The 21,255-nt window shown below is 38.3% G+C and overlaps 1 protein-coding gene across 2 annotated transcripts in view; it reads left to right on the top strand.

Moving 5' to 3' along the window:
- TFDP2 (transcription factor Dp-2) overlaps nt 1–20,899 on the top strand; it is a gene marked incomplete at both ends in the record, with an annotated part of 44,039 nt that extends 23,140 nt beyond the window's left edge. Inside the window, 9 exons of one of the 2 annotated variants that reach the window (XM_082003622.1) lie at nt 5–126; nt 2,655–2,702; nt 4,066–4,228; nt 4,735–4,881; nt 7,212–7,280; nt 9,010–9,161; nt 13,146–13,312; nt 19,707–19,812; nt 20,716–20,899. In XM_082003622.1, the coding sequence (XP_081859748.1) occupies nt 5–126; nt 2,655–2,702; nt 4,066–4,228; nt 4,735–4,881; nt 7,212–7,280; nt 9,010–9,161; nt 13,146–13,312; nt 19,707–19,812; nt 20,716–20,899 (1,158 nt within the window). The remainder of the gene's footprint in view (nt 1–4; nt 127–2,654; nt 2,703–4,065; nt 4,229–4,734; nt 4,882–7,211; nt 7,281–9,009; nt 9,162–13,145; nt 13,313–19,706; nt 19,813–20,715) is intronic. The other variant, XM_082003621.1, reaches the window with a different exon arrangement.
- Nucleotides 20,900–21,255: the final 356 nt, after the last annotated feature.

The following is a 21,255-nucleotide window of genomic DNA, read 5'->3' as shown; positions in this document are numbered from 1 at the left end:
ATAGATCATTAGCACATCACAAAGACTGACCAGTTCAGGGAGTGTTCTGATTGGGAGTCCGTATAACCCAGCTCCAACAATGGTGACACAGACACACATAACAGAAGCTTCTGGCTGGGTCCCGGGGTAAGATCTTTGTTTTATTTAAAGATGTTTGAGGATCTGTTCTGATTTTTTCCTTTATTTATAATATTGTATCTTTTATGTTGGCTTACAGCTTCTAGTTCTTGCACAATTAAAGGGCTTAAAAGGCTCTTTAGCCTATTATGCACTTTTGATGTCTGGAACATGTGAACACGGAAGTACAAGCACCCATCACTTCACTGTCTGCTTTAATTTTGGTTTAGGGCAGTGCCTGTTTCTTTGTGAAAATGGAGAGTGGCAAATTTATGAGTTCTGTTAAAACAAGCCTTTATTTTTTTTTCATAAATTCATGGTATATCCAAATAGCTTTGCTGTCCAGCACATCAGCAGGTGCCAACAGGGGGAGAGACTGTCACAAACACTTCAAGAGGCCTTAAGAATAAAGCTCTAATGGAAAATTTGGAATGTAATCAATGTTGTATCTTCATTACTATTTTACAGTAGCAACGAGTTTTCATGGGGTTCTGAAGTGCTCTAGAGTAACATGACTATCTTCATCTCTTCTAAGGAAATGTGGTCTTTACAGCATTTCATTATTCATTTATTTTTAATACCAGTACTGCTGAGTTTATCTGTTTCAAGACAGATGTAGTTCTTTGCCTCTGAAAATTAAGAAGTAATTTATTTCCATGTCTGGGTTAATTTTTCTAAACAGGTGATGAATGTCAGTAGTACTGTTGCAGCTTTAAAGGTAGGAAAATGGAGCAGAAAGGAGAGCGTAGTGTTTGTACCGTGACTTCTATTCTGTGCTGTAAGCAAGGACTATCATAGGCTTGTACTTCCCAGTCACTATATTCCCACCATAGAGTCAACAAACTGCATGCCTGGCTGAGCAGTTTTTAAGTTTGATTTTTTTGCTTAATATGTTTTTTATCTCTTCAAACACCTTTTAAATCCACTTAGTTCTGATTTTATTTGAAAAAGGAGTTGTCAAAGATGATTTTGTTTCTGCAAATTTTATGAGATGTGGAGGCCAGGCAGGAGTTCTTTCAGTACCCAGAGGACAGAAAAGCTATAGTGTCTGTTTGCAGCTTGCTAAACCAGAGAATCATCTCCCATTAGCTTTCTTAAGTTTCATCCAAACCCAGGTGATGGAGATTCCCCAGAGACAAGCCTAGTTGCAGCGCACTGACCACCACCACCAAGGAGAAGCACCATCCTTCTGTTTGTATACTGTCAAAATCTAGACACAGTATTTCCAATGAGCCTAACTATTGTTTCGCCCATAAAAAGAAGCAAGATGTTCTCCAGACCAGCTGAGCAATATTGATCCTTGCAGAAGTCCGTACGATAGGTCATATTTTCATCTGAAGAACAGAGGCGAGGGAAGGGTCTGTGGTATTGGTGAGTCCTTGCTGAAGACAGTTCCAGAGCACTGCAAGTCCAGGCTCCTTTCTTTACCCCATGTTTGCTCCTCTTCACAGATCCCAAATTGTTTCCAAAATCAAGCGAGACAAGAGCACATTCACTCTCAGCCTGCCTTGCAGAGCAGGCGACAGCTCTCCATCCCCAGCCGTGCCGCCCCCCAGCTCTGCTGCACTGGGAGCCCCCTTGCACACCCTGAGCGGTTAAGCACCATGGACAGGGATTGCCCAAGACAAAAATCCCGCTGTTGCTGCCGAGGAATCACCTGCTGGATCGCACAACCACATACATGCGGGCGTTCATGGCACACATCTTCAAGTCAAGTCCATCATTTTTGTTCAGCTCCCTTCCTATTAGCTATCTCCTATTGGTATCTGCTATGAGCCCTGGTTTTCTGCAGGGTAACAAAATAAAGTAGTACTTTACTGATAGTTCTGAAGCGCTGTGCATTGTATAAGCTGCAGGAAGGAAAGGCAAGTTTGGAATACAACTTCTGAAGTCTGCTTGCTGTAGCTCATAAACAGAACTATGAGGAAACCGGCAACGACTGGTGATGCAAAATTGATGTCAACTACTTCTTCAGAGTTTCTCTCTTCAGCTCTGTATGCATCAGCTCAAATACGAACATGTTTATAGAGTTGTACCTTGGTTTTCATTTCAAGATGCCAAAACATTTAATGTCCTGAAAATATAAGCTGTATCTTATGCACCGTTTAAAGGCATTTTTCTTACATGGAGGAATTTTAAACAGGAATTTTCAAAGGAGCCCAGCTTCTCCTTTTTGAAGGGATTTGGTTACCTAGCTCACATCAGGACTTCCTGTAGTTCCAGATGAAGTGACTTCCCTAAAATCATATAGGCAAAGCATGGTAAAATTGGGAATAGAACTTGCCTGGCAGTGAGCTCAGACAACGTCCGAAGTCCTAACCACCTTCTCTCAAATTTTGTCAAGCTGTGTGTGTGCTGTTTTCCCCTTTCAGTAAACATGTAACAGCAAACTTTAGTACCCAGCTAGGCCCCCAATACATTGATTTTATTAGTATACAATGTATACTATATTGTATAGTACACAATATTGTATTGTATACAATGTTTTATTAGTATACAATGTTATTTTCATCTAAGTTTGAATTGTCTTTTCTTAGGGACAGAAAGCGGGCTCGAGAATTTATAGAATCAGATTTTTCAGAAAGGTGAGTATTACTGAACATGCATTTTATGTATTCGGTCATACCTGTTTTATTTCTTCAAATCTGCCCTTCAGAGAGTTGGATGTCCAGCTCCCACTTCCAGCAGTTTTCACTCCTCCTCATAAAAGCTATGTTGTATGTTATTCCTTATAATTCATTACTCTTTGCTTTAGCGCTTCCCGATAAATATATTTGCTGTTACAGATGATACTGGCAGTTGTGAAAAAGGAATACATCTTCACAAACAGGATTGTTCTAGTTTTCAATGTGACAAATACTTGTAAACAGATGATCTTTTCCTTTGCTTCCAGCACATCTTTGAATGCATTCAAGGTGGTTTTATTTGTTTACCTATCAGGGGTTACTCAAACTGAATAACTGCATTGGGATTAGGAGTGGTTTTGTTTGGCTTTTTAAAATCTTCTGCTGTTCCTTTCCCCTCTTCCTTTTCTTCTGCCCTTCTTTCCAGTGTTCTGTTTTCTTAAATACATTGAAAATTTTAAAAAGCATTCTTGTAGCATAATGTTTTCCTTAGCTTGTTACTGTTGACAGAACGAGGCCTTTTTCTGTAAAATAACAGATCTCCCTGAAACATATTATCAAACCAACTTGTAAAATTATAATTGGGAAAAAAAAACCCAACCCCACTGCTGAGCTTTTTAAAGGCTTCTGTTGAAATACACATCCATATCTAGATTATGATGTGGTCAAACCAATTGCTCCTGGTTTTTCCATTACCATTATCTAAGCTCTTGCTTTTTTTTGGAGGAAGAAAGTGAACAGAAAATAACCCTGACAGTTGCCAGATATTAACTTGGCACCATAAAAACGAGTGAGCATGTACTTACTTTCCACAAAAGAGATTCTTGTATCTCGGTCTTAGCTATGATGGCACAGGTATTAAACTTGGTCATTAGGAGAACTAAGATGTCTTCTGCTGTATTGTAAATGGAGATGTCTGAGCCTTTCTATTTTAAGCACAAACATGAGCGTTCCCTGTAAACCTGGCTTCCGGGCACATAAACGCCCTGTGAGGTTTTCTGTCTTTTTTCAGTTGTTCTTTTGTGAAACTACCTGGCGATGAATTACAAATCCAGTTTTTAAGCATCCGCCCAGTAGCATGCGTTCAAATTCCATCAATGGAGAAGTCGCCAAGAATGGGGAAAGGGCTCCAGTGTACTTTTTTTGCCAAACTTCTAAGAAACAAGAAACTGATTCAAAAAAGCAGAACAGTTTTATTTTTCATTTAGGTAGTACATAATGTCATGAGGCCTGATTCCTGTTGCAAAAGATAGACCTTTAAGCTGTGTAACAAAGTAGCTTATTAAAATTCAATACATTAAAATAATTACGTTTCTCCTTCCAGTAAGAGAAGCAAAAAAGGAGATAAAAATGGGAAGGGTCTAAGGCATTTTTCAATGAAAGTATGTGAAAAAGTTCAACGTAAAGGAACAACTTCATACAATGAAGTCGCTGATGAGCTGGTATCAGAATTCACAAATTCTAACAGCCACCTAGCTACAGATTCGGTAAGCAAATATGTGTTGAAATTTGTTATACCATTACAAAATTGTCTGGTTTATCATGGAATTCTGTCCCTTCCGCTTCTGCACTGTCCTGCCACGCTCCATACTTTCCTTCACTTCCTTAACTACTTCCCAAATATAAAGACTTACCCTTCAGAATTAAAATGAAGAATTGAACTCCCTCTAAATTATAAACAAAATAGAGAAGTCTGCCAAAAGAATTATAGCTTTTTAAAAAAAGCTACTCTTGTACCCACCATATGTGGTCTAGTCAGGCTTTTTGTGATGGTAATTTGCTGCACAGAGGCTTCAAGCAGGCCTGAAGCTTCCATTTGCAACCACACACACTGATGTGGTGTCCAAGCAGTAGCACAGATGAAGGCATCATGCAGTACCACTCTGACTTGAACTGCTGTTTTATCTTCCACATATCTATGAAGGATGTGTTCAATCTTTTTTTTTCCTTTTTGAGTGCTTTTGTTGTAATCAATGCTGCATTATTTTATTAGCAGGCTTATGATCAGAAAAATATTAGACGGAGAGTTTACGATGCCCTTAATGTCCTGATGGCAATGAACATAATTTCAAAGGAGAAGAAGGAAATCCGATGGATCGGTCTTCCTACAAACTCAGCTCAGGAATGTCAGAATCTAGAGGTAAAGTGGGGTAGATGGGAAATTCTGTGTAGCTCCCAGGTTGTGATAACAGAGCTGCTCTACTTTATACAACGGGGTTTTTTTCTCAGTTTGAACTTTAGTTTTGATTCTCGCACACACTGGTACTTGAATAAACTAAAAGGACGTGTTCGTGTATGCTTGCTTCAGTTTCATTTAGTATACATAACGTGAAGTTTAAAAAAAATGTTTATGTTACAAAAATAGACCTTGATTAAATCAGGGGTAGCTTTTAAGATTAAAGTCTGTAGTAGCCTGAATTAAGTAGAAGAAAGTAAGTCAAAAGAATTACGGTGCAGTTATGCTTACAAAATCACATACACTTGAAAGGAGATCCATTTTCTATTAATGTGTGTACTTGTAAATGTTATTCAAAGGAAATTAAATTGAAAAATAATTCTTGCTAGAATGTCAAATACTAGTTATGAATTGGTAGGGAAAGAAATAAAGTTCCATTATTTCTCTGGCAGGCTAAGAGTTACCACATTTTTGCAGGGATGCCAGAATTTATAGGCACAAATGTTGCTTTTCCTTCAGACCAAATGCTTTATAAATAAAAAGCACAAGTTACTGTATTTACTGCAGAGTGCTGTAATGACTGTCTGTAAATACATCTTAGTATCTATTATACTGGTGATATTAAATATCTTAAAAGGTGGGTGGGGTCCCTCTCCAGTACAAAACAACCTTTTTTGTGCAGGTTCATTTACCTCAATTATCTTTCTAGCTGTGGTAAGGAAAAAGCTTTTATTACCCTTGTCCATTACAGCAACTTGGAAAATACATCCCCCCAAGGAGTATGCATATGCCCAATCAGTATACCCAAGGATTTTTTTTTTTTTTTTTTTTTTTATTCATAAGTCTACATTTTACATGCAACTATGTGAATGCATGGTCTTCAGTATAGGTTATGGTTACAGATACGGAACTTGAATTTCATTGTGTCATCTACAATGTTCCTATGCTATTCACTGCTTCAGGCTCTAATTAAATATGCACAAAGTGGAAGCCAGGCATATTTTCTTAAAATGTTGCTTCCTATAACATAATAGAAAGTAATAGAAAATAAAGCTGCATTTTTATGTTGTGAAAATCAGAATTAATTTTGCTTTTAAAGCTGTGTAAAGTGCCAACTCTTCTTACAGTGTAATATGATTACCAGTACAAAAAAAATGTCTAAATTATACCTGTACTGTTTATTGGTTTTAAGAGTTATATATTTGTCCCAGCAGAGAAAGTCACCTACTGTGCTCTTAAGGAAGCATTTTAAACATAAAAATTCCGGGGGAGGATGGGGGGGGGCAGGGCAGGGACGACCACCATAAAGCAACATTGTAAATACAATAGGAGGGGTTTAGGCCAGCTGAGTTTTAAAAGACTGCATCATTTTGTTTCAGTGGTTGAATGACAAGGTAATTTAAGCTGAGTTTAATATTTTTGGGAGCAGTGATACAATGATGGCATCAACAGGATAGTAAGGAAAAATACCTTTTAAACATGATGACTACTGTCCAATTCTTTAGTGTTGCCCCAGAACACTAATTAAAGTACTGTTGGTTGTATCTGCAGTGTCAGTAAGTACCAGGTACTACTGTGTTCCCACATGCTGCATATTTAGGTTGAAGATAGCTTTGCCCCATAAACTGGCATTAACAAGCATGTTGGAAGAAACAGATTCTGTGCCCGTGTAGAAAATGTTACCTCTGTCCCTTTTTTGTTGCTGAAATCTTGTTAGTTTAATCAAAAGTCTCAAATGAGTCGTCCAAACAAAAAGCAGAGGTCACTGGAAAGATGCAGGTTATGACCCAGTCTCCACACATCTATGTCTAGTAGCCTGCAGCTGGGAGAACAGTGGAAGGATGTGCACAATTGCAAAAGAGTGGGGAAAAAAAAAAAACGCAAGCAGCCCCTTAAGTAAGCGTTCGATTTGGTGCTAACTGGTATTTCGTGCACAACACAGAGGAATGGGCTGGGAAATAATACAGTCTCTTGTAATAACTGATTCTTTACTGGCGTTGTCAAAGAAAGAAATTATGGTTTGTCAGACCTGTTTTATGGAGCAACTCATGTGACTATGCGATTACTCTCTTTGTGCCTTGTATTTGCTGCTTTTTCATGGGAGGCACTGAAAAGACTTGTGTAGTTTACTTACTGTGCCATGGAATTCTCCACCATTTAAAAAGAAAGAAAGTATGGATTTTTGTAATGGTGCTAGCACACTGATGTAACTCTAAAGCCTGTTCAGTTTGGCACGATGGAACAGACACAGTAACAAAGTAATTATCTTAATGCATTTACATTTATATTTTAAGATAGAAAAACAGAAGCGGATCGAAAGGATAAAACAGAAGCGAGCCCAACTACAAGAACTGCTTCTGCAGGTATATTTAATGTCATTTATAGAAAGAATTATTAAAATTATCAAGTACAAATCTGACATTCTTTCTAGATGTATTTAGCAGCTATGATATACTAGAGCAGAAAAGTTTCACGCTTGTGACCTTTCTGGATTCTAGTAGGGGGGGCCTCTTACCCTGCCGTTCTCATCCATTTTTACCCTTTGTAAAACAGCGTGCTGCACCTGCATGCCACAAGCTTTTTAAGTGTTCTGGTGAAGCTTTATCAACATTAGTGGGAATGGGAACAACTCCCAAGTCGCCTTTGTTGACTCCAAGTCCCCCTGAGTTACCTTCTCTGAGTAGTTCTTACTGCAAAATTTCTCTTTGATTCTAAGCTATGACATTTACAGCTGAACTTGTGTAAATGTGTAGAGAGTTGTTTTGGGGGAGAGAGAGACTTTTGGGTCCAGAATGAAGGCTGGCGAATCCAGCTCTTTTACATTCTGACAGACACGCACCTTTGAGATGACTTGAGTTTTGGCTTTGATTGCAGAAATACATTTCAAATGCATCTTTGCTTATAAAGTAACATTTTATAAATGCAGTATGAGCATTCTTAAGTGTTCCAGTCTGTGCAGACTTTCAGTAATTTAAATGCAATCAAACTTTTGTACAAAGTGAGTACGGGAGGTGGTACCGGGCCTGGCAGGACGAGGGGAGGGCAGAGCTGGAAGCAAGAAAAAGGCAGCAGGACTGTCCCTTCTGGCACCGGGCAGATGTGAGCGGGGCTCAGCTGTCTCACCAGCCTGCGCCCTCAATCCGCGCGACCCTACAACGGGGTTTTTTCCCTAGTGCAACTATATTGATACAATTTTCATGTCATTAGATATGCACTGAAACCTTTAGGTATCTTATGCTTCTCCTTTTTTCATCACCAAAAACTGTTTCTCTACTTCGGGCACAATTCTGACTCTATCTGTCTGACCCAATAAATTAGCAGCTTCTCTAAGAGTACAAAATAATTGTTAATCTGAAAAGGAGAGAGCTGTACTCTCTCACTGTCTACAACTGTCATTATTTCCTTGATTATGTTCACTGGCAAATGGTTTACCAGTCCTTTGGGATTCTGTCTACCCATCTTCCCCTTAAGTAAGTGGAGTGAGTAGTGCCTCCAAGTGGGTAAGTACTTCCAATCCCTCAAATAGCATTTCCTAAAAACACACATTTTCATACACACACACTCAGATACAAGAACTCAGTAGAGAGCGAGTGGTATCACGAATGGCACCCGTTTAAAAACTTCCAGAGGAGAATTTCAAAACTAACTCTTGAGGAGAGAAAAGAGGGTGATGGATGAGAAGGGGAAGAGAATATGGATCATGGGGAAGTGGGGGAATGCTGTAATTTCTGTTAACTTTTGTTTCAGTGTTAAGTAGTAATTATACATACAAAACAGCAGAGAAGACCTCTGCCTTCAGTGCCTTTTCAGAAGGAATGGGGAAGGATTCTCCACCAAGCTTTATTGCCCCTTTCTTCTCCAGGGATTACAGGGGGGGCAGAACAATTAGGATATGTGGGAAAAATTAGTGTTTAACTTCTGTTCCTGGCAAGCTTCACTAGCGCAAAGGGGAAGTCAGGCCACAACTTATTTTTTGACAGAAAATTACTGGAGGTATTGAGTTGGTAAATAACAGCTATAAAGTTCCCCTTCCCAGAGACACTGAGGTCTTCTCTTTTATTGTCCGTGATAATTTTTTCTTTCTTTCTACAGCAAATAGCATTCAAAAACTTGGTACAAAGAAATCAGCAAAATGAACAACAAAATCAAGGCCCTCCAGCTTTGAACTCAACAATACAGCTGCCTTTCTTAATAGTCAACACGAGCAAAAGAACAGTTATAGACTGCAGCATATCAAGTGATAAGTAAGTGTTTATGGCATCACTTTTTAGAATTTTGTTTTCTTTGTGGACTGGAATTTTTATCTGAACAAATGAGAGAAATATTTCTAGTTTACTAAAAGTAATTATGTATTCAAATTTCTTTGGGGGTGTTTTGGGGTTTTTAAAATACTTAATGCAACTGCAGTAGTTATAGGCATATGTTTTATCAACATTGCTTTACAACCACTAGTTAGAACAGACTGACTTTCACTGATGTAAAAGGCACTTCAGAGTGATGTTTCAAAGAGCATTCACTGCACAGGAGAAACAACTGAATGAAATTGTGTACTAGGACAGCACTAGCTTTTAATGAAGCCATGTGGTAGTGCTTCTGAATTTTTATTCCCAATATGCCATAAATGTATTGTCAGAAGCACAAGGTGATCCGTGTAACACAAAAGTAACATCCTACAGGTGGTATAACAACTTTAAGAGTGTCTTTTAATAGCAAAAAGGTTGCATCTAGCTCTTTGAAAGAAAAAAGGAAGAAGGAATTTATCTAGAAATTTGCAATACTGTCTTTGTAAGCAAATTGCTATAGTTGCACTCTTAACATTAAAATCTGAAAGTCTTCCAGTTACATACTTCTGGGTGCTTATGCGCTTCATCCTGTGAAAATATGGCTGAAAGTATGAGGTACTGTTAAATCGGATCACAACTAGTTTATTAGCTGAAAATAGCTGGCTTTGCTTTAATACTGTAGATTACCGATTTCACTCTGGTGTACAAATCCCGTATTGAACCTTAAGTCAATTAGCATACAGCAAAAATAGACAAATCTCTAGTAACCTAAGCACGGACATGCAAAAAAGCAATACTATTAGAAGTTGAACTTTTGTAGAAAATTGGACCGAAGGCCAGTACATTCCATGACAAAACTTTTGGAGTACTCTCATCAGCACTGCAGTTCAGCAAGTCAGGAATTTTAGGATCAATATTGATATAGCTTAACTATACTCTTATTTTACACTCATACGATACAGTTCTTACTGCACTTTTAAACAGTACTCTATATTTAAGGTTTTATGTCATTAAAAAGTTCAATTATTTCATACTGAAACTTCAGAACTGCTGCTTTGAAGTTGTCAGAGATTAAACTGGCATTTGGGATCTAGAGAAGTGTAACACACTTCTACAATCTCAAACTGTCAGAAAACACTACTACTGAAACTGAGCACACCAAAATTATTTAAGGTAAGTTGTTGATATTTCAGTTTACATAACTCAGCCTCAATATGACTGTCATCTGGAGATCATTAAGTGTACAATCCAAATTAAACAAGCTTTCCACTCTGGTTATTTGTGCAACTGATTAGTAGCAGCATGTAGATAAACAGTGCCAGAAACTGCTGGTATTTAAACCACTGTTATATTGACCTGCTAACTAAGGCAGTTGGCAAAAGTGGTGTCAGTTTGGAGAATTCAAATTCTGTAGTTTATTGGTGACTATTTGCACTGCCTAACCCCATTTCTGAAGTTGGAGTAAAGAAAAGCAGAGACTTCAGATAAAAAGGAAGAAGTTAAAAATTTTGTTGAAAAGATGAGGCATCTGAACAAGTAAGTCTCATTTAAACAGGAAAAATGTATTTAGTGTATGTGGTGCTTCTATATAAATGCTGTATGTCTTAGGGAAAAGGAAAAAAAAAAAAAGAACCAGAGTACCTCGTTTTAAAAAAGCATTCAGACACAATAGATGTATCAGAAACTTGGAAAATTAGAACATCTCGCTTCTAATGGGAAGTGCAGAAGATTTTGCCATTGGAGATACAACGCTATACGTTAGAGAAAACATGTAGGAAGTAGGCTTTTGTGCCCTGAGAGAAAGAATGGCCCGCAAGGGCAGAAAATCCAGATTAAATTAATTGTTGATCAAATTTGTACTTACCATGGAAAAGGGACAGGAACTGTACCCAGACTTTGCATACACAGTATTGGCCTCTGGCCCTAGCTCTTAGCAGTGAATAGTAAGATGGCAGCCCAGTAGATCATTCTGTGAGAACAAAAGTTGATTTCTCAATAATAGCCAAAATCATGCTGGGGATTATTATGAAAAACAGTAAGGAATACAATATAAAACTAGGTGCGTATAGTGCTTTTATATCTGGAATACTCTATGCTGTCTTGTTCTTGGAAAGAGTATAGCATAACCAGAACAGAGACACAGGAGGGCAGCAAGAATGACTGAAGCTATGAAAGGCTTTCACAGAAGGAACAGATGGACTCTCTGGCCTAGAAGGGAGAGGACACTGGATTCACAGATGTCCACAAAGGCATAGATGCCATGGGGAATGTGCATAGAGAACAACTGTACACAGTTGCTGATTAACATTAAAATTAACAGACATTAAGAGAAGAAACGAGGTGACAGGTTTTACACAAAAAGAATGTAAGTGGTTTTGTAGCAGTCAGTCTGTGCAAATCATAGCACTTGATGTTGTTCCTGTCAAAAAGGGGTCATGTCAAGTCCCTGAAAGAGAACCCTCAAACAGTAGCTATTAATGGCAGAGGTAGAAGTGTAGGGACTTACACGTCAGAGGCTGCAGGTTTCTAGAAACTGTACTGGAGAAATACTTCTTTAAGTTTCTTTGTTTGGAAACTTGAGGTGGGGGGAAGGGAGTTACGCTCCTGTCTGACATCCATTATTTGACCACAACACATGGGAGGAGAAATGCAGAGCTATCAATACATACAGCCTTTAATCCGGTACCATAAAAGCTGAATTCAGTTATTACTTACTTATTACACAGCTTGCTGGTAGTAACTCGGTGTGACACTGGCCCCACATCCCCTGTTTGTGTAAAAAGATTTATGTGACTTTAGCTGCACCAGTCTAGGTAGCAGGAATGTAATTGTACCAGTTGAAGGTATAGTGACACATCTTCTTTTCCCTTTTAATGTGGTTACACTTCAATAAATACAGCTGCATAATAATACTGTTATGAGTCACAAAAGAAATGATGCCATTAACTGACAATTACGCCAAGTACAAAGCACGTAGATTTCTAGATGAAAAATTTGTGTATAGGCACAAAAAGACGTAACTTTTCCAAACGTATTAGATGAGGTAATAAAAAAAAGCAGCGTTAAAAAAAAAAAAAATCTTATCAAGAAACTCCACATGTGACACCAGCTTGGAGAGCTAATGGAACACCCACTGGTGACTTACCTTTTAAAGTTCGTATTCATGGATGGGTTGCTTTTCCAGGGAGAAAGGTTTTATCAGCAGAAAATGAGGTACTGGGAACTAGCCTTATATTGTAATCCCTGGAGCACTGCTGTCCCGGCCTTTAATAGCCCGTGATCACAGCATAAGGCTAGTCTAGATGCCCCAGCTTTTCTTAAAGCTGTATTAAATTTATATAGCTATTTCCAGTTTTATATGCAATGAAAAACAGTTTGAGAGTCCTGCAGCAGAAATGAGAGGTTGTCAACATACAGGGCTCTGAACAGACTGCTTTGCTAGCTGCATCCAAATGCATCCAAAAAAGCAAAGTTATACCAAGATAAATAGGTCAGTTCACAGGAGGAGTGCTGCACACTAGAACAGAAAGTGAAATGTAAAAGAAGCAAAATCAAAACAGTTATTTTGATGACAGGGCTGCAGGTGACCTTTAAAAGCATTTGATTTAGTACTAGTGGAGGTTAATTTTTGGTAAGGCCTTCCTCCTTCCCCTTTGAATCTGTTTAATGAGGAAGAAAATTTTAGACTTTCTTCCTGCAGTGGTGAAGTTACGTTATTAATTGAGAAAGTGCCATTTTAAACCCTGTATGCATGCCTGGCACAGAAACAGAAGAGAAGCAGCATTTGCTGCACCTTTTTTTTTAAGGACCCTTTACAGATAATGAGGAATCTTGACACTTACCTCGGTGCGTACCAAAAAAAAAAAAAGGGAAAAATCGGGGGGAAAAAAAGCTTAATTTCTGTGCTCTTTTCAAAACCATCTCACTTTGACTTTTTACATGCAGATTTGAATACCTCTTTAATTTTGATAACACTTTTGAGATTCACGATGACAGCGAGGTGCTGAAGAGAATGGGAATGTCTTTTGGGCTTGAGGCAGGCAGATGCTCACCTGAGGACCTAAGAACGGCAAAATCACTGGTGCCAAAAGCTTTAGAAGGCTACATCACAGGTAAGTTAGATGAGGCTTTTAAATATTGTTCCTGATCAAATTCATAACATTAGTTAACAGAAGAAAATGTAATGTTATTAACCTATTAACATGGGTACTTAACATTTGAAGTTATATGAGAGCTAGTAGGGTTAGCACATAAATGAGTTGTTTTACAATTAACTTTGGACGGTTTATCATCATAGTTGTCCTGTAAACTTAATTCACACTTATCTGTAACAACAAACTTCTGAGTGAGCTGCATTATGAATAAATTATTTCTTAAATAACTAAACTGATACCAAGAACAGATTTTCACGGGTCAGTATTAATTTTGAATAACTGTGGATATGTGGAGGAGCAAACTGGAAGAAGGCAGCTCCTCCCGAGTTGAGGAGGAAAAGGAAAGAAAAAGAGCATCTTGAACTGGTTGAGTGTAACCTGTATGTGATGCAGCTGCGTTTCGCACTTTACTTTCCCTGAGGTAGGTGAGCGCCGCTAAGAATTGACCGTATCTCTGTTCGTCTGTGTAGAGATGCTCAGTGTCCTCCCAGTGCTTGGGTGATAGGCTCTCCTGTGTCCAGTCATTTCCACAGTTACTTGACACGGAAAACAGTGATACCTGGATGAAACACATGGCCAGCAGGTGCCATCTGAGAACTGAGCTTCTCTAAATAAAGCGAGAGGCTCCAAAGAGTTCCAGGACAGGTGTCCCATGCGGAGGCTTTTACCTCCCCTAGTCATACTGTTTGAACAGGCCACATTTAAATAGACCCAAACCTCGATCTCCTTCAGTGTTGCATCATTGGACTAGAGCTGCTAAAATTTGTAATCACTTCCTTTAGTTATTGCCAGACTGCATTCTTCTCGCTCTACCCAAAGCTTAAACGTAGCCCAACTTTTTCTCAAGGCCCTGAAGGGACTTCATCTGTAAAGGAGGTGTTACCCAATGAATTACTGTACGCAGACTTCAACTTTTGAGTAGAGGAGGAACAAAGCTACTGCCCTGACTTTGCTACTAACTAGGCTTTGGCCTTGTTTAAATTACAGTAGTATAAAACTCTGTCTTTCACACAGGGAGGTTGGAATCATCAAACATTTGACTTAAAAAAAAAAAAAAAAATTAAAAAAAATTAACTTTTCTAAAGTCAATTCCTTTCTGTTGGCAGTATTTAATCTTTGTGTCAGGATCTTTTAAATGCAGGCTTTATATTAAAAATGCTGTTTTGTTTTTCTAAGAAAACTACAGTTAAGTAGTCAGGAAGCCGAACACGTGTTTTTGTATTCTTGAGAATTAAGAATGAAACTGTTTCTTAAAATCTGTGATGCCAAAACTGCTGGGTATAAATTAGAATTCAGTTACATTTACTAAAATTAGTACATTTTAAATGGCTTAACATTGCAAACTACATTAAATGTGCTTATGTTTATCAACACTTGTTGTGTTTTCCTGGACCCCTTGTCCTCGTGGGTTTTAAAACTAAGATTTTGTATATTAATTTCGGTCAATTTTGAAATTACACACCAAGTCTTTATAAGGCTGCACTGGTGCCAAAAAGATAAGTTGAAAGACATCTTGATTGTTCCTTGCAGATTCATTCAGCTAAAAATTACTTACCGCATGATTTACCACCAGTGTAAAAATGGGGAAAGGAGCAGAACCCACATCTTTTAATAGTGTTGCAGTCTTCAAGTTACTTAATTGCTCCTGTGTATCAAGGAACAAACTAAAATTTCTATTTCATTTTAAACCTGCATTAATTTATCTTTGGAGAACAGGGTTTCTTTACATTTGAAAAAAAAAATCTGCATCATTACACTATTTACTGATTAAAGCCAGCTTTTAAAGATGAAGCAATAAAACTACATCTAAACTAGTGATGAGTAGTTCGTTTTAGTTTCTTTTGAAAAGAATTCAGTCACACCAATGTATTGCTGGTGGGTTTTTTTATTGAAAGCATTAAAGGCAAAACAACTGTGATATTCCTGTGCAAGTGAGAAACAAGTAGTACTCTGTTTCAAAGAAACTAAACAGAAAAAAACAGATTCTAAGATTGCATATTCATAAAGAATGTTGTAATTCAGAGTTATTTCTCTAGTAGCAGACCAGAAGCCAGAAATCTATCTAGAATTTTAATCATAAGAAATGTATTCATTTCATTTTTTACTCAAAATGCATTGAAGCAAGTAGTGTACTCTTCAGACATGGGTCACGTTCAGTTGTTTCAGCCTCTGAAAAAATTAGTCCAGAAGTGTTGTTACTAGAGTAGGTACATTCATTTTAAAGGTTTCTTGTATCTATTGCTTGCTACTTAATGACTCAGCACATATCTACAGTAAAGAGTATGGATTGCATGGTAGAGGTTTATAATGGCAGTAACAAACAAATAAGGGAAACATTTAAATGTTTTGCAGAATACTTGAAAAAACAGCATTTGCCTCATTACGTATTTTCAGTTAAGTAGACCTTCCCAGTTTAACCTGGGCAGTCTTTAGACATTGTTTCTTACACCGCAAGAGTGGTGAAATGGAAGGCTCATCACTGCTTTTTAGAATTCGTGGTTACTTCCATACCTCTGATGATGGCACTTTTAAGCACATTGGCTTCGATTGCTGCCACACAAGAAAAGCAAATCAAGGTCTCTTATTTATTCACTGAGTAAATTTGTTACAGCAACAATTGAAGTTCTCTCACACTAGCTGACTCCATGAACTCAACTGCTGCAGAAACCAGTCCTGTTCCAATGTGTCCAAGTAGGTAAATCATTTCCCCTACAATGTTGGTTTGACCTTAGCCTGGTCATCTTTTTTTCATAGTTACTGACTTCCAAACACTAACAATAGTTTGCATTGTAGTGCTTGCTAATAGAACTGGAGAGACAGCTGGAAGTCAAGACAAGTCTAAACCAGTTCAATGAAAGAAATTTAAAATTGACAAAAAGCTTGGACCATCTCAGCTTTTTTTTTTTTTTTTAAAGTAATTTCTAGTTGCATTAAAAATGCCAAATAATTTGCTTGGAACTGCTGAACCTGATGTTGTGTGCATCAAAACCTTATTAGCCTATTATTTTCTTTGCAGGAGGATCATGTGCTTTAGTCATTCATCAAGTGCCCTAATTTGATAAAAGTAGTGTCTTCTAGGTTTTATGCAGGTTTCACGATGTGTTAGCAAAAAAGGGTTGTTTTTTTAAAATACATATTTTAAGTACTACATTGGTATGATCCTTAGGTATCTTGACTGACATTGAAATCAGTAGAAGCTAAGGGCATATTAACACCGTAAAGAAAACCATTATGTATATCTTAAATCATGTCTGTAACACATTTTTCTGTTGCTCGGTTGTCATAACTGATGCAGACTTGTAAAAGTGACATGATTTTACCTTACTTTTTCTTGTTTCCCAAAAGGGAGCAAGAGTAGAGGACACAGCAGCTTAACCATAACTTCCTGCAAAAGTTAATATGAAAGTGTTGCTTTGGCTAAGTCTCTAATCCAGAAAAAGCAATGGACATACAACAGACTGCACTAGAACCACAATACCCGCCACCTTCTTGCTATGGAAGGAGCAATGTTATTTCTAACACGACAACTCGCACCAGCTTAAGATGGCATCCCAGGGTCACAATCCCAATAACACATTGCTGCCCATTTCTTCATTTTGACACAGTTAACTTTCCTCTGCCCTCTTCATGAGCTGATTCAGGGTACTAAACTGCAGGCTTTTTATCTGGCAGAGACGTTCCTAACAATTTAGCACATAGACCTATCCAAGCTAAGGGGTCAAACCAGAACAGCTCAAGTGTAAAGGAGCATGGGATTGTTGGATGAACCGAAATAGCCCATTGACTGAGACAAGCATAAACTCTGGTAGAACCACATCCAAAGTACCATCCTGTGCCTTTTAAGCCATCAATATACTACAGGCAGTTAATGCAAAACCACATCCAGCCTTCATCACTTGAGTCCTCACTCCTAGAAATGAGACTACAGATAAACAAAACCAGGAAATAAAAATTGTGAGGCACTAATAGTTATAGTAACACCATCCCACTTGTATGTATCCCACTAAGGCAGTGGGCAGAGAAAGTGGTGCAGTTTAGGACCTCTAGATTACACCACCTTCTTCCCTGCACGAAGTAGTGCTCTACGACCTACCTGCATGACAAGCCGTGACTGGAAATGGCCTGGAGTTGGAACTGAAGAGATAAGAGTGAATGAATGAGCTTATTCAGCTATCAACTGTGATCCTATGCAGCACTTTTGCCCTAATGCCTGAAGGCTATCGAGGGTATTCCTGTAGAGCCTTCTCATGTAAAGTGCAAATTTCTACCACATACCTCTCCTGCAAGATATGCCTACTTCATAATAAGACTGTGCCACCTTGGGAAATGTTTTCCAAGGTGCCTTCCCTGGTTCATAACTGTAGCTATTAGTAATTTATCTGCTCTGCTAGAAGTAGTAAGTCTTCTCATTGCAGGCATGCTTCTATTTTGACAGTCCTAAACTCCCCCTCTTTCACAAACTTCCTCTTCTCCCTGGCTCATCAGAGCCCACTGGAAAACAAAATTTAGAAATACAGGGCAATGAAAGTACAAGGCAGGGATATGCATCTATGAACCTTCTTTCTAGTTTATGTATAAAATCCATACTTTCCTGCACCTTGCTCTTCAAAAAGAGGAGCTAACTAGCTATTATCCCAAAACAGTACTAAAGCACAAGATTACTAGCCGTGACTTGTTATTTTTGTGGAATATTAAGCATGTACACACAGGTACACTCCTTCAAAAGACCAGGAAACAACACTGTGATACACCTCTAATCCACTTCACCTAAATACAATGCGGTCATTCCAAACGGTTCGGCCTCTTCCTGGAAAGACAGGAGGAGACTGTCAGAACATGTTCTCTGTACAAACAAACCTGCATTTAGGGCAATCTTAACGAAAGCCATCCAGCTCTGTCCATATTCAACTATTCTTACCTATTCTGTCCTCATAGATCACCCTAAAACTGCCACTCATTAATGTTTTCCATCCTGTTCCAAAGACTCTGCTGGCAGGAAGAGCAACCTTGGAGCTTTGCTTTGTAACCCGTCATTAAATACCTCACTGCTAACAAGTCTCCACAGCACAAAACAAGGTAGCCTGTGAGTCCTGATGGATGGTGAGACAATTTACCTTAAAACAGTTGAGATTTGACAGTGTACTGCCTAGCACACAAGGAGCTTAACAAGAACACAGAAGGACAAATGAGAAAGCACATGTAACAAACACATTTAGTTATTCCTCCTACCTGCTATTATAGAACAATTCAAGATAAAATATGAATAGTACAGTCCCATTTTACTGCTGTCATGCTGTACAGCACAGAGGTTTGGTTAGGCATAGAAAATAAGAGTAAGGACTGTAACCACGGTTTAACACATCCAGCTGGAACCACATGCAAGCACCATGAAAAAGAAGTAGACAGTCCCGATAACTTTATTTTGATTTTAACTTTGTGTTGAGATGGAATTCAGGTAGGTCAATAAAAACAACAATGGACTTGTTTCCAGTTACGCATGCTTCTGCCAAGAGAATCAGCAAAACAACGGACAGGCATGACTTGTTAGGGAATTTGAAAACAAGTACTATGAGCGTTTAAGTAACACGTTCATGTCCCTTAGAGGGCTTTTAACAAATTACCTCAAGGAATTCAGCATTATTGCAAAACCATTTTAATCCTAAAATTTCCTGTCCCTAGGGAGGAAACTTATACATCACACACACAGTGTACAACAGGCTCTCTTCATACTCTTGGCACAAGACCTTTGACACGGTCTGTTCATGTCCACAGCGGACTGCTGTCTCTGTTCAGTGTCAGAATGGATTAGGAGGACGCGTTTTAGCCAGCTACGAGACCACCGAGATGGAACTGCTTTTGGCCATCAGAACGCACATGACAAACACATACTGCCTTGGTGGCTTCACTGCCATACCTCCAATCCTGACAAGTACAGTTCCATTTATACCTTCACAAAGCACAACAGCAAAGGCTAGGATCAACCCGTAGCAGTAAGTTTCCATGCAGGACTCCGAAACTCTGTTTCAGGTACCTGTGATTGCATACAGCTACTGGCCAGGGCCACCTGCAGTGTGAATTCTCTTCAGAGGGAAAAGCTTCATAGAAACAACCACAGTTCTGAGCAAGAGGGAGAACAAGGCTTGAGTGCATCCACAAACACTGGGCGGGGGTGTATATATATGTAAAATTTCATCTTGATTAAACAGGATTCATCTACAGTACAAAATCAACTTGATAGCTTCTCTTCTAAACTAAGGAATCCTAACTTTAAAGAGAATGCAAAGTTTAAGATTGTAAAATTAATAAAAAAAATCTAAGTCACTATCATAAATACAATTATGCTTTCTTCTAGATATGTCTGCAGGATTTTCATGGATAAACCAAGGGTTACTTGCAAGTTCCGCACAAGCAGTTTCACATTTAGAGGCAGCAGGAGGCACTTCTGATGCTAAATCAAGGTAAAAAAAGAAAACATGATTTTTTTATTGACAGATAGCAATACATGCTTGTGATACTTTCAGTAACCTCACTGTTTCATACTCTTTACATGCAGGAAAGGAGATGGTTTCTATTACGTTTGATTTTTGATTGTGATAAAGTCTCTTATTCTGTCTTCCTTGACAATGATATTTGAATGGTCAAATCAACACGCTTTGAATTTTGAACATACTAGCTATTTTGTATCTATGTTTCAAAAGAACAGAATCACTTCCAGGCCCTTAATTATAAGGACAGAGTTTTCCTGATTAACGTTAAATTCCTGCCTGGGCATGGACTACAAATAGGTAATTACATGTGGGAAAAAGCCTGATAATACTCCTGAAGAATACAAAAGAATGTTTGGTGTCTAAATGCACTACTGCTTAAGCTCTCATGAAAGAAGTTTAGTCCACACAGTCTAATCATAATTCTAAATTAAAAACCAACCAACCAATAACAACCCAATCCAAAAAACACCTCAGCAACCATATTTTGCTTGGAGGTTACCTTTACCTTAAAAAAATGGAAGGAGGAGTTATTCTGGAGCAGGTGCTTCCTCATGGCATTTAATAGCTTAATTTCATATCGCAAACATTTCTGTGTATTGACAAAACTGTGATGAATTTATTCTTCTTTAAGCTTTTTTCAGCTAGAGCAATTCTACTAGTTGGTTATAAAAAAAAGCCACACAATAATCTTTTTTATGTGACTTAGTAGTATTTTAGCAGTTTTCATAACTATTAGCTGTGTTAAATGTAAAGCTTTTGGATTTTTCCTTGTTAGTAGTGTTTCTTTAACTAAAGGAAAAGCTGAGGCCAAAAAGAAAGCTTGAAACTTCATGCGAAATCCTCTAAACTTTGACATTTCTGTTGTTTTGATAGTGAGAACCCAGGGTTGTGTTTGGACGCTGAAGTGGCCTTAGCAACTGGGCAGTTTCTTGCCCCTAGCAGTCAACAGTCCAGCAGTGCAACATCACGCTACTCTGAATCACGGGGAGAAACTCCATGCTCATTCAATGATGAAGATGAAGAGGATGAAGATGAGGATTCTTCCTCCCCAGAATAAGGACAGTAGAAAACAGAATATACAAAATGCTGCTCATAAATATTCTTACTGGGAGCTCCTGTTTGGATTTTACTTAAGTTTCTTGCCTTGGATTGCACAGTGTTCAGTGAAGCAAAATGGAAGCTTCAAAACAAATTCATCAACAGCTGAAATTGAAAACTTTTTGTAACTGAACACAGGATGACGTGCAGACGCAGAGTGAAGTGGTTTTTATCACCTATAACCAAGGAAAAGAACAAAATCCCTGCAGATTTGGCAAAGTAAACATCAAGTTCACATTCTCCATTTTGGGACATTCCGACTCAAGTCTCCGTCTTCCCCTTACGTTTAGCAGATGGAGAAGAAAACAGTCGGTC

Source organism: Phaethon aethereus (genome assembly GCF_964289735.1).
Source record: "Phaethon aethereus genome assembly, chromosome: 9".
Classification (NCBI taxonomy): Eukaryota; Metazoa; Chordata; class Aves; order Phaethontiformes; family Phaethontidae; genus Phaethon; species Phaethon aethereus.
This window is presented reverse-complemented; position numbering and strand designations above follow the sequence as displayed.